The 12,496-nt window shown below is 44.9% G+C and overlaps 1 protein-coding gene across 3 annotated transcripts; it reads left to right on the forward strand.

Annotated features, from left to right (window-relative positions):
* Positions 1–88: 88 nt before the first annotated feature.
* LOC117053473 (keratin, type I cytoskeletal 18-like) lies at positions 89–11,917 on the forward strand. 3 transcript variants are annotated; one of them, XM_033161210.1, is made up of 8 exons: positions 89–506; positions 2,430–2,512; positions 3,825–3,981; positions 5,376–5,540; positions 6,317–6,442; positions 9,883–10,103; positions 11,156–11,184; positions 11,738–11,917. In XM_033161210.1, exons 1-8 carry the CDS (start codon positions 120–122, stop codon positions 11,833–11,835), a joined length of 1,266 nt encoding a protein of 421 aa, XP_033017101.1. In that variant the 5' UTR covers positions 89–119; the 3' UTR covers positions 11,836–11,917. The 3 variants fall into 3 exon arrangements, with proteins under 3 accessions (XP_033017101.1, XP_033017111.1, XP_033017119.1); XM_033161220.1 differs by lacking the exon at positions 11,738–11,917 and adding an exon at positions 11,338–11,600; XM_033161228.1 differs by lacking the exon at positions 11,156–11,184.
* Positions 11,918–12,496: the final 579 nt, after the last annotated feature.

The following is a 12,496-nucleotide window of genomic DNA, read 5'->3' on the forward strand; positions in this document are numbered from 1 at the left end:
CTTCCACTAATGTGGAAGCTACGCTCTCTCCCATTGGCTGGCCGCTACCTGGGCATGCAAATGAGCATCCTGAGGGATATAACGGGCCCGTGTGGGCGCCCAACGCGTCAGGTGGCGCGATGTCGTTCTCCTATTCCCGTCCGCGCAGCGGCTCCCTGTCCGCCGCCTCGGGGCGCTTCTATCCGGCTTCTTCCGCGGGTTCCGTGCGCGGCAGCTCCAGCGGTTCCGACTCCTGGTTCTCGTTGTCCCGGCTGCACGCGGCGCTCCCGGCAGCGCGGGCCAGCGCGGATGTGGCTCCCACCTGGCTGGGCCCGGGCCGGCAGCAGGAGGCGCTGCAGGGCTTGAACGAGCGCCTGGCCGGCTACCTGCAGCGGGTGCGCGGGTTGGAGGTGGCCAACCGAGCCCTGGAGGAGGAGATCGCCGCCATCCGAGCGCGAAAGGCCGGCGCGATCGGCCAGAAAGACTGGGAAGCCTGCGAAAGGCCCCTGGCCGAGCTGCGCAAGCAGGTGAGGGGCGCGACTGAAAGGGGCGTGGTGAAACACCTGGCAGGTGGGAAAGGGATGCGAGCGGAGGGGACGCAAAACGCTGGTGGGCTTGGCTAGAGAGGATAGTAGAGCGCCTTTCAGGTGATTCTCCATCTCCAGGTACGGATGGTCATCTGCAGATCATTCCAGCAGCACTTCATAGGACCCCAACACAGCTACGCCCACCAAGGCCACGGTTCGTTCCACGCACGTTTTCTTCCCCACTATGTTCAATGGAACTCGCTGGAAAGCGTGCATTGCTAGCGTTTTGCTGTCCGAGTGTTTGTACTTGCAGGTAAATCCAGGTGATTCAGGCAAATGAGCAAGAGGGCAAGTGCAAAAGATGGGTGGAAAGGTCAGAAACTGGGCGAGTAGAGTCAGTGGGCAAGGGGACACATTGACTTAATACAGATTGGAAGGCAAGAGAGAATGGTGGAAACTGGAGGAAAACTGGTGTAAAGGAGCCAGGCTCAGCCCTAAACCCATTTGCGAAATGGATATATTATTATTTTCCTATCTTCCAGACAGTGTTTTAAAAGTGCCACAGGGTGTTCAGAGCACCTCATGTACATGGTATTGCCACAATCCATATAAACACCAATGAAAAGCATATGAAATTGCTAAATACTATATTGGAGGAGATGCGTGTGCGGTCTAAATGTTTTTCCAGCTTTTCCAGAAAGCAACCAAGCCCCCTCTCCACACCCATATAACTTTTTGATCCTGTTTTCTCTTGACACTTTAGCAATAGTCTGGTTAAAAATACAAGCTTATTCCCCCCTCCCTTTCTATAAGAGTTGTATGGAAATAAAACCCCTTCTTGATAGACTTTATTTTCTTCCTTGTACCGGATGCTTGCATGTTCAAACAAAGGAGGTTCCAGACACTCCCAAAATGTGGGGATGTAATAACTTCCTTGGAAAAATCACCTAATCCTCCCCCCCCCCCCAGAAAGCACAGCTGTAATGTATTGGTTTCATAGTGAGGCATACAACTCCAATTGTTTCCCTGTTGTAAGCTCATATTTGAAAAGCTGAGTGTAGCTGGAAATCCAAGCCCTTGGTTTGGTAGGTGTAGCTTTCTTTTCAGGCTAATATCCTTGGATTACCTGTTTGACCACCTACATTTCTGCCCAACTGGTTTTCAGCATGTTCTCGTAACACCAGGGTTGAAAGGTGCTGAGATGTGCAGCTACTAACCAGGTGGATTCATTCATAGGAAATTTCCCAGAGCTGAGCATTGGCTAGCAGCTCATCAGCTTCTTATAGCTGGTCCGCAAGGGCTAGTCCACCCATAATGCACTGGAGTGGCTCAAAATGAAGGGTAGTTTATGTGTTGAGTTATTATGTTCTCATCCCAGTGTTCAGACATTGACTCTCAAAGTGGTTCACATCACTTTAAAAGAAAAAGGGGGAAGGGCTCTCCTGGAACACAATGTTTGACAGGGAATCACATGGAACAACTAGGATACACCCAGCCTGTAGAGAAAAAACAACACCACATCTTATTGATGTAGTAGTATATGATAGAACAGGAACACTGAATTGAAGAGTCAGTCATTACCAACAAGTTACACATCAACACAGTGGAGTCTCATAAAATGGCCCACTCTGATTAGCACAGAGTAAACATTGCAGCCATCAGTTCCTAAATTTTATTTTGTATAACCAAATGCAATGGTTCAAAGAACATGTCTGCCATGCACGTGAAAACAAATATGTTCTTTTGCTTTGCAAATACATTTGATTGTTCAAGCTGCAACCCTCTGTCAGCTTTTAAGGTTCAGCTGATTTTCAACAGGAGCCGAGAATATGGGATTGATGCAAATTTGAACACGGTGGGATTTTGGAATAGGATTGTGTTGTACATGCATTATTGATATACAGCTGCTCCTTCCCATGTCAGGTGGAAGACCTCAATTTGGACAATGTTAAGCTGCTTCTGCAAATCGATAATGCCAGGTTGGCAGCTGATGACTTCAAGCATAAGTAAGTTGTTTTGTTTACAAACCTTCACAAAAACTGTACAATAAAACCAGGCATGGGGAAAGAGTGTATAATTCTACTCCAGACACCTAAATGCGAGGAGAAATCATAATGAAGTCTCTTGGGGTGTTTGCATGTTGAATTAACCATTCCATATGCCAAAGAAGATTCAAAAATAAAAACCGGGATCCCTTGAAAATGTTGTTTCTCACAGGTTCAAAGTGAAACATTCTCACTTTCTAATCAATTAATTTAACACTCTTCAGTGTTAACTGGCTATCACACTTTTAGCGTATGTTACTTTTTGTGGAGGAATTTTACTAGCTCATTTTTTGAGGTTCTACATTGAAATTAGTATTTGACACACAACTACAAATTTGTTAATGTTTCTAGTCCTTATGATTGCATTGCCTATAAGATACCTGGGTCATGAAGATATAATCTCTGTCCTATACATGGCTAATTGTCTGTTCCTTGGGACCTCTATTCATGACCTCCAACCCTAACATCCTTCCTGCACCTTATTCACTCATCTCTTTCTTCAACTATGCTGCACCTCACGATAAATTCTGTAAATTCGATTATATGTGGCTTGGAGCCACCATGTCCCAGGTTCACTCCCTGGCATCTCCAGGGAGGGGCTAAGAATGTCTCCTGCTTGAAACATCAGGAAGTTGCTGACAGTCAGTGTAGACCACATTGAGCTAGATGGACCAGTGGTCTGACTCAGTATGGCAGCTTCCTATGTCCCTATCTGCTGTTTTCATAATAGGAGGGGTGTGCTGTTTGTTCGATTCTTGTTCCTTGTCAGTTTTATATTGATTGATTGGTGTTTTTATTCTTTGTGATTGGCGTTTATCACACGAACTGCTTTGAGATTTCATAACTGAATGATGAGATAGAAATTTAACATTTGTTTTGAAACATACACATATAAGCTATATGGCTATCTGAACCTGTGGGCCTTCTTTATATATATATATATAAAGGAAAGTGGCAGTCAAGAAAGGTTTGGAAAGCTGCTGCTAAATTTTTAAGAGAGACCAACAACATCTAATCCTACATTCAGATCAGAGCCAGAAGAGACAACAGAGTACCAACAACATCCCAACAGCCATGAAAACAGATTAAAATACTAATATCAATATTTAAATCACCCCCAAATGTGGAGGTGGTCTGGGAAAATACCTGAGCATGATTTACACCTGAGTCTAAAAGGTTAAGTGAAAGTCTGTTCCATTACATGCATTTGGTTTCAGCCTTGCAACTTGCTTGTTCATTTGTTTCTTGCCTTCTCCTTCATTTCTTCTTCCAGACTGGATGCAGAGCAGGCTATGTGTGACAGCGTGCAAAAGGACACGCATGGGTTGCGCAAAATGATCGATGACACCAACTATTCCCGCTTGAAGTTGGAAGGGGACCTGGAGTCCCTCAGAGAGGAGCTGGCTCACTTGCGCAAAAGCCACCATGAGGTAACAGTATGGCGAGGGCTGTGTCTGAACCCACCTGTGTGTCCATCCCCAAGTATTTAACACACAGCTTTGAGGGGATTGGAATATTTCACATGTAGTCAGTATGTGTGTCCATAGTAAATACATGCTTGCCCTTAACCTTATAGCCAATAACGACATTCACACACACACCAGAGGAATAAAGAAAGCTTACATGGAATGAAAGGTGTTGCTTCAGGCTATAACTATGCAGGCAACAAGCCCTACAGTTCATACACACCTTAATTATGAGGGTAAAATAAAACCCCTACCTAAACTTGGAGAGTGGGCACACCTGACCTTGTCATAAGTGAAGCACAAGTCAGGGATAGAGAACTGTATACCTTCTGTTAGAGTTAAGATTTCCCCTTTAGGATCCTATGTCAGCAAGCCAATAGTATTCCCCCCCCCCCCAGCCGTGATTAAGCAAAGCACAAGGATGATCCTTGAGATTGCAGAGCAAAAAGGAGGGCCTGTTGTGTGAGCTACTTGACCACTAAAAATCTGGGGTTCAAATACTATTTTGAGCCAACCAAGTGAGTGAATAATCTGACACCTTAAACCCTTTGAAGCACTGTTTATTTCCTGCAAGTTTGCCATTGTGTCCTGAGATAAGTTTGAAACTGAGTGGTCACAACATTAGTTGGGGATAACCAACAAGTTACCTATACAATTCCTGAATAATTTACTTTTGAAAGAAGATTTTGTCGCCCATGTGAAATCCAGTTCCTTCTTATGGGAGGGGGATGATAAAACTTTTCTGGAAACTAGAGATCAGCATGCTGATCTTTACAGTAAAACTGTCTGCTACCCCTATCAGCTCATGGCTAAGGTAGGAGCTGGTACCAGAGTTGTGCATAGTTTGTTGAGGGGTATATTTTATATTAAAGCTATGACAGCTGCACTGATGCCATGATCTGCAGTAATAAACCATGTAAAAGTCCAGACTAGCATCTGTTGTTACAACAGATACAGCTGAGAGATATCTCACGCTGCAGACATAATGTTATTATTATTAATAGTAGTATTAGTACTAGGAGTACTAGGAGTAGGAGTATACCACCCTTTATCCATCAATCTCAGGGCGTTTCACAACATAAAATTCCAATATAAAAAGCACGTAATACATAATAAAAAAGAATAAGTAAGATCTTTGGATCCCATGGAATCATGTTCTGAGAAAAATGTGTGGGGACACCTGGCAGTGAGGTACTTACGATTTAAACTCTTAAAATAGAAGGGAGATGAGACAGTAGTAAACAATATGAAAGTATACATATACTTCAGGCTTCTCTGTAGAGACAAAGGCTTCCCCCCAAAGGCCATATTAACCTCTGCCTCCTAACGGGCTTTCTCCTTTTCTCCATGGTCTGCAGGAAGTGGAGGCTCTCAATGCTCTGATCGCCAAATCTGACATAACAGTGCAGGTGGATAATCCGCAGAAACATGACCTGAGCGAGACCATCGCTGAGATCCGCAACCAGTATGAGAAAATGGCTGAGCAGAGCCGTTCCGAGGCTGAGGACTTGTACAAAACCAAGGTGAGGAGGGAGCTAGGGAAGGGGAAGAGGAGGGACGGGACAGAAAATTGGTTGAGTTCACATCTAAAGGCAAATCTACCTAATTCACTTCCCCCCCCCTAAACAATACGCAAACTAGAAACCCAGCCACCGTTCAGAATTCACACTTCTCTGAATTTTGCAATGCAGTTCTCCAGCCAAGCAGTGTGTACAGGAATGCATATACAGTGGAACCTCAGTTTTCGAGCGTTTGGGAAGCCGAACAATTCGGAACCTGAACCCTGAAAACCGGAAGCAAATGCTTCCGTTTTCAAACACGCCTCGGAAGTCAAGCAGCTTCCGAGGCGCATTTCTCCATTTTCGCAATGGAATTTGCCAATCGCCCATTGCACCTCGGTTGTCGAACGTTTCGGAAGGTGAACGGTTTTCCAGAATGGATTATGTTCAATAACCAAGGCTCCACTGTATTAAGGTAAAGTATGCATTCATTGGCAGGTAGCGGTGGAAAGAAAGTACCGAAAATCATTTTATTTGGGGACTGCTTTGCAAAAATAAGTATATTAGGTGAACTTGCCTACAAATGTGTGTATTAGGAGAAACTCACTAAAATGTTGATGATTTTTTTCACGAGGACCTTTAAAAAACAGTAATCACAAAATGACATGGAAATGCGGAGAACTGATGATTGGAAAATAGAAAAACTGTGGGAAACCAACAAGATTGCTTCACCCCTGGGAGGGATCATGGGTCTCTGCCCCCCTCTAACTTCCCTTTGCCATTACTGTTTGCCCTTGCAGTTTGACTCCATGTCTCAAGAAGCAGACGTGAATGCCCAGGCGCTGGAAGAAGCCAAAAGCGAGTTGACGGAGCTTCGTCGGCAGCTCCAGGGAATAGAGATTGAGCGCCAGACTCTGCAGAAAATGGTAAGAAGAGGGGTGCCCTCTTTCCTTCCCAGTTCCCAGTATAGGCCATAAGAGGCTCTCCTGAGCAGTGAATAACTTTTTCCTCCTGTAAAAACTAATAGCACAGTGCAAATTATAAGCATGGTGTGATGTAGCATCAACATCAATAAGTGCCACTACTTATTTTATAGCGGGAGTGTCATCTTCTGGCGTGCTGTTTGTCAATCATCTATGTATCAAAATGATTCATTTATTATTACAGTTCTACCCCACCTTCCTTGCAAAGAGCTCAAGGTGGCATCCATGGCTCTCCCCACCTCCCCATTTTATTCTCACAACAACCCTGTGGGGTCGGTTAGGTTGAGAGTTGGGAACTGGCCCAAGGCCACCCAGGGTCTTAATTCAGCACTTGTAACCAATACACCCCAGTGACTCTAGGCTTGGCGATGTGCAGCTCTACACTGCTGCGAGAGCCAACTTGAAGAGAGGGATTTGACAGGCCAAGTTGGATTATAGGAAGAGGGTTGAGGACAACTTCAGTAGTAACAACAGGAGGCAGGTTTGGCAGGGGATTCAGCATATTACCAACTATAAACTGAACCTTGGTGCTGTTGATGGTGATCCTTCGCTGGCGGAGGAGCTTAATTTCTTCTTTGCACGCTTTGAGAAGGAGCCATTGGAGACGATGGCATTACAGCCACCAGCCCACAGTGGCCCCTCAGTCACTGTAGAGGAGCATGAGGTGAGGCAGGTACTGAGGGCGGTGAATCCGAGGAAGGCTGCTGGAGCTGATGGCATCACTGGACAGGTGTTGAGGGGCTGTGCGGTCCACCTGGCAAGGGTCCTTACCAAGATCTTCAATAAGTCCTTGCACCAGTCTATTGTTCCACCCTGCCTGAAGTCATCAACTATTGTTCCTCTGCCTAAAAAATCCACAATTAGCAGTTTGACTACAGACCGGTTGCACTTACTCCGATTATTATGAAGTGCTTTGGGAGACTGGTACGCAGCCATATTATTTCCTGTCTTCCACCGACATTTGCTAGCTACCAGTTTGCATACAGAGCAAATAGATCCATGGAAGATGCCATCACTACTACTCTCCACGCTGCTCTGTCCCATCTGGAGCAACCGGGGAGCTATGTGAGGATGCTGTTTGTGGATTTCAGCTCTGCTTTTAACACTACCCTCCCCCATAGATTGATGTCCAAACTAGAGGCGCTTGGGACTTTCTAACTCCATTTGTCTCTGGGTTTTGAACTTTCTGTCAGACCGCTCTCAGAGGGTTAGAGTAGGGTCATATATGTCCACAGCCCTTAGCCTTAACATCGGCTCCCCACAGGGTTGTGTGTTGAGTCCCCTGCTCTATACCCTCTATACGTATGGTTGTACAGCTACCCACCTTAGCAACAAAATCATCGTTTGCTGATGACACCACTGTGGTGGGGCTCATTTCCGAGGGGGGTGAGTATGCCTATTGAGACGAGGTGGAGTGGCTCTGTGGTTGGTGTGGAGAAAATAATCTGGTCCTTAATATCGCTAAGACCAAGGAACTGGTAGTGGACTACAGGAAAAAAAGGCGGACATTCAGCCCTTGTATATTGGTGGGAACTGGATGGAGAAGGTGGCTGTATTCAAGTTTCTGGGTGTTACTATCGAGCAGGGTATGACCTGGAGCGCTAATACCATTGCTCTGGTAAAGAAGGCCCAGCAGACTTTATTTCCTCAGACTTTTAAAGAAGAACAAACTGAGTGAGGGACTGCTGGTGTCCTTCTATCGAGGCAGCATAAAGAGCATTCTTACATACTGTATCTGACTTTGGTTTGCCAGTTGCACAGTCACCGATAGGAAAATGCTCCAGAAGGTCATAACCACAGACCGAAAGATTATTGGTCATCCTCTCCCATCTTTGGATGAATTATATAGCTCCCGTTGTCTCAAAAAAGAAAACAACATTTTACAGGATTCATCTCATCCTGGATATAGTCTGTTTGCATGGTTGCCTTCGGGCAAGAGATATAGAACAATTAAATCAAGAACGAATAGACTAAAAAACAGTTTTTATCCAAGTTATAACTATTTTAAATGCTGTAACCAAATGATACGATCTTGGGGAGTCGTGATGGATGGTATGTATGTGTATGTGTGGCTGTAAATGTATAAATGCGTATATGTGGCTGTAAATGTGGGGTGGCATTCAATTTCGTTGTACTACATACAATGACTATCTATCATCTATCTATCTATTGTTTTTCCTCAAAGATGAAATCAATCAAATAAGAGGTCTGTTACATCAGAATGCACAGCTAAGGGTTGAACTTAGAATTAAAGGAACTGCCCCCCAAGCAAAATACCTTTATGATGACCAATCAAGTTGGAGTGAAGAGTGAAGTCAGAAAGATTGCTTTGACCAATACCTTATCAAGCACCCAGAGTTGGCTTGAGATCTGTTGCTGCTAAAGAGAAAGGTTGTGATGACCCCGCTCACCCCCATTCTATGTATAGAAGCTGACCTGACTTCAACACTAGCAATGGCTCATGGTCCTTCACATCAGAGGGCAGCTGGCTAGCTAAGGGGTGCTGGACCAGTGATCCACTGCACACAGTTCTGTCCTCCATATCCATTTTCTGGGACAGCCACTGCACCCTATGCAATAGTTGAGTCAGCCCAGGCTTCTCACACCTGCGGTTGCTGGGCTCCAGGAGTGACAGATGCTACTGTAAGAAAGGACACACACTTTTGCTCCTTGCTCCAGCTTTGGGTGAATGAAGTGTTTATGCAAGGATGCAGCTTTTCTTGCTTCCGCTTCACAAGCAGCACCAGCTCTGCCTCCCCAAGGTGCATAGATATTGTTGTTGTTTAGTCGTGTCCAACTCTTCGTGACCCCATGGACCAGAGCATGCCAGGCACTCCTGTCTTCCACTGCCTCCCGCAGTTTGGTCAAACTCATGTTGGTAGCTTCGAGAACACTGTCCAACCATCTCGTCCCCTTCTCCTTGTGCCCTAGACTGGGCCTATTAAATGTCATTTGTTTTGGCACGGATGTCTACTTTAATATGATTTAAACTTTAAAGGTGTGTCAATGGCTGAAAGCTGCACAAGCACTGGGTGGGATCACAAGAGAGACTTAAATTCACCCCAGAGACTTTTGTTAGCCCCATGGAACATATTGACTCCCCCACCTGAATAGTTGATTTCTTCCTCCATGAATAAATCAACCCACTCTTAAAGCTCTGCTCAGCTTCAGAAGCTGTTTTTTGTGAGTCAACACACGTGAGGGTACTACTGTTGAAAGAACAAATCTAAAACTTATTAAACTAAGAGAGCTGCTCTTACAGAATTTGTGGGGTCCTGGCCAATATTCACTCATTTTTGTTGTTGTTATATGCCTGATTCTGTATAAAAGTTAGGGTATCAAATTTTGTTCACTGCATAAGCCCAAACCATTTTGTGATGCAGATAGACACGCTGGAGAACACCTTGAAGAACACAGGAGAGCACTATCAAAATGAAATGACCAATCTCAACCATATCATTGCCAAGCTGCAAGATGAGCTGGCAGCCTGCCGCGCTGACTTGGAGAGGCAGGCCCGAGACTATGAGGCCTTGCTAGACCTCAAGACCAAGCTAGAGAACGAGATTGAACACTACCGTAGCTTGATCGAGGGGGCAACAGACAGGTAACAAAGGTTTATGCCCCTGACTTCCTTCCTTGTACTTCTTGGCCATATGCCTGTTGCATGTCCCTGAAGTTCTTCCACCAGGCTCTCTTTCCCTTCCCCAACATACATTTGTCAGGAAGTTGCAGCCAATCCTGGCTCCCTGGTTGGTTTTCCCCGTATGATCCATGCTACCAAGTTTGATTCACAATACGACATTGGTAGGGGGGCATGTTTTCAGAAATCTGCATCTGCTAGTTTGCCAGCCACTCCATCCAGTCAAAATTATGTCCTATGGATAGATACATCACACAGAATTTTTCTAGTGCTGCATGTATCTGAAAATATTTAACTTGCTTCCTAATAAAAAATATACCAGGAGCTACCTTCACTTTGGGCATAGCATCAAGTTACAAGGTTAATAATTCTATCCTCCTTTTTTATAATCATTTATGCTTTGCTGTTCTTCCCTAGGTCAGGGTAGTAAAATATTAAGTAAATCTACATCCTAGTTAAGTCTGAACCCTCGCAACCTTCAGTTATATAGCTAGAGCTGCAACCAGTACATGACTGACTTAGCTGTCTCTGAGCTGACTGCCCTGTGGGACAGAGGAGGCAACTCAGTTTCTGCTTTTTTCATGAATGGGGGAGACCATGGTTTTCAGGTATAGAATGGGAAGGCACTTGCATCTTTCAGAACAGCATAAAGGGGGAAACCCACTGGTGCTGTTTCTCTTATTATTGTAGCAGTGTGATGTGACAAGGTGTCTTGAAATTTTGTCTCTAAAACCATTGCTAAAGCTGCAGGAGCTCTCAAGGCATCTGGTGCTGGCAGCCCTGTTTTTGTCAAGCTACGAGTGATAGAAAGGTTGCTAACAATCATTTAAGTCCCTTGAGTAACCCCACTGACTTTGGAGGAAACAAGGCAGCAGATGGGAAATATGGCTGTAGAAGCTAATGCAATGCATTCGGTGGCACAGGTGTGTAAGCAAATCTATAGCAGGAAGCCCTCGCGGTAAGCAAATTGTCCTAGGATGAAGCAAACAAATGGCTGCCATGTTTTGTATTTTCAGAGGGGAGTTGCAGAACTCAGGCAAAGCAGGTAAGTTCTCCTCTGTGATGTAGCAGTAGAGACATTACTTAGCACAGTGCTGCCTGCTTCTGCATGTGTCTGCCTGAAAACCTGCTTGTTGATCTCCCGGCTTCACAATTCAAACACTCTCCCAGGCTTTGTTGTTTGCTTTTCTACCAACAGGACTCTTTTGGCTGTGGCTTGGTGTGAAGAATGCTAAACTGAGTAAATTGTTCAACATGCACAGGGGCTCCAAGCACATGCCATATCAAGCCAGTTAGCTGTACTCAAGTATCTTCAGGAAGTCAGTTCTATGCATTGGAGGATGTAATGCACACATACAAAGCTTGAACTCATATTTACCAGTGTATACCCTAGGAACCAGCCCTGTTTCTCATTGACAAGCAGCAGTTGCAGTCTCAATTGAAAGCTGCACAGGTGTCCTCAAGGTGGAAGTTGCATTTAGCAGCGTCCAGGCTTTTTTCTTTTTTTAAAAAAGCAAGTTTTTGATCTCTGATCTAGTCTCCCAAGTCCATCCTAGGCTTCCCACTCTAAGCAGTTACTTTTTATTCCTTTTTTGCAGACACCAGGAGACAGACCATTAAGAAGGTGGTGGTCACCACACAAGAAATTGTGGATGGGCGAGTGGTGACTCAGAGATCCGAGGAAGTGATTCAGTAGGCTTGCCCAGTGTGTGGTTTGCTAATCCCTGTATCAAGTTCCTTTTACTGCTGAATAAAAGAAACAATGTTTAGCAACTCTGGACATCCTGTCATGACGTTTGCTTGCACAGCTTACTGTGATTAGTCAGAATCTGTATTAAAAGACAACCAGGAATACAGAGGTCGGACCCTGCATCAACCACATTAGCATTAGAGTGATCAAGTGCTGCTGTCCCCCATCTACTAGGCTAGAGCCCCATACAGCAGCAATGGAGAACAGGCAAGTGCACATTTACCAATTCCTGAAAAGCAGAAGGGATTTTATACTTATTTTCAGAGGACTGTTGCTTCCCCACCACATCAGAAGTACAAGCAGTGAGGGTCTATTCCAGGGGTGAGCAAACTTTTTCAACAGGGGGCCGGTCCACTGTCCCTCAGACCTTGTGGGGGGCCGGACTATATTTTGAAAAAAAAAATATGAACGAATTCCTATGCCCCACAAATAACCCAGAGATGTATTTTAAATAAAAGGACACATTCTACTCATGTAAAAACACGCTGATTCCCGGACCGTCTGTGGGCTGGATCCGGCCCTGGTCTATGCCATCAGAACTGTCAAACACTACGGTAGACTTTCTCATCTAACTCATTGCTGATTTTAACTACTTAAACCTTAGCAA

Source organism: Lacerta agilis, chromosome 1 (assembly GCF_009819535.1).
Source record: "Lacerta agilis isolate rLacAgi1 chromosome 1, rLacAgi1.pri, whole genome shotgun sequence".
NCBI lineage: Eukaryota > Metazoa > Chordata > Lepidosauria > Squamata > Lacertidae > Lacerta > Lacerta agilis.

Excerpts from the sequence above, each read along its gene's own strand:
- LOC117053473 (XM_033161210.1), top strand. The coding sequence starts at position 120 with ATGTCGTTCTCCTATTCCCGTCCGCGCAGCGGCTCCCTGTCCGCCGCC. Across the intron at positions 507-2,429 it reads TGGCCGAGCTGCGCAAGCAG|GTGGAAGACCTCAATTTGGA; the intron begins GTGAGGGGCGCG and ends TTCCCATGTCAG. Across the intron at positions 10,104-11,155 it reads ATCGAGGGGGCAACAGACAG|AGGGGAGTTGCAGAACTCAG; the intron begins GTAACAAAGGTT and ends TTGTATTTTCAG.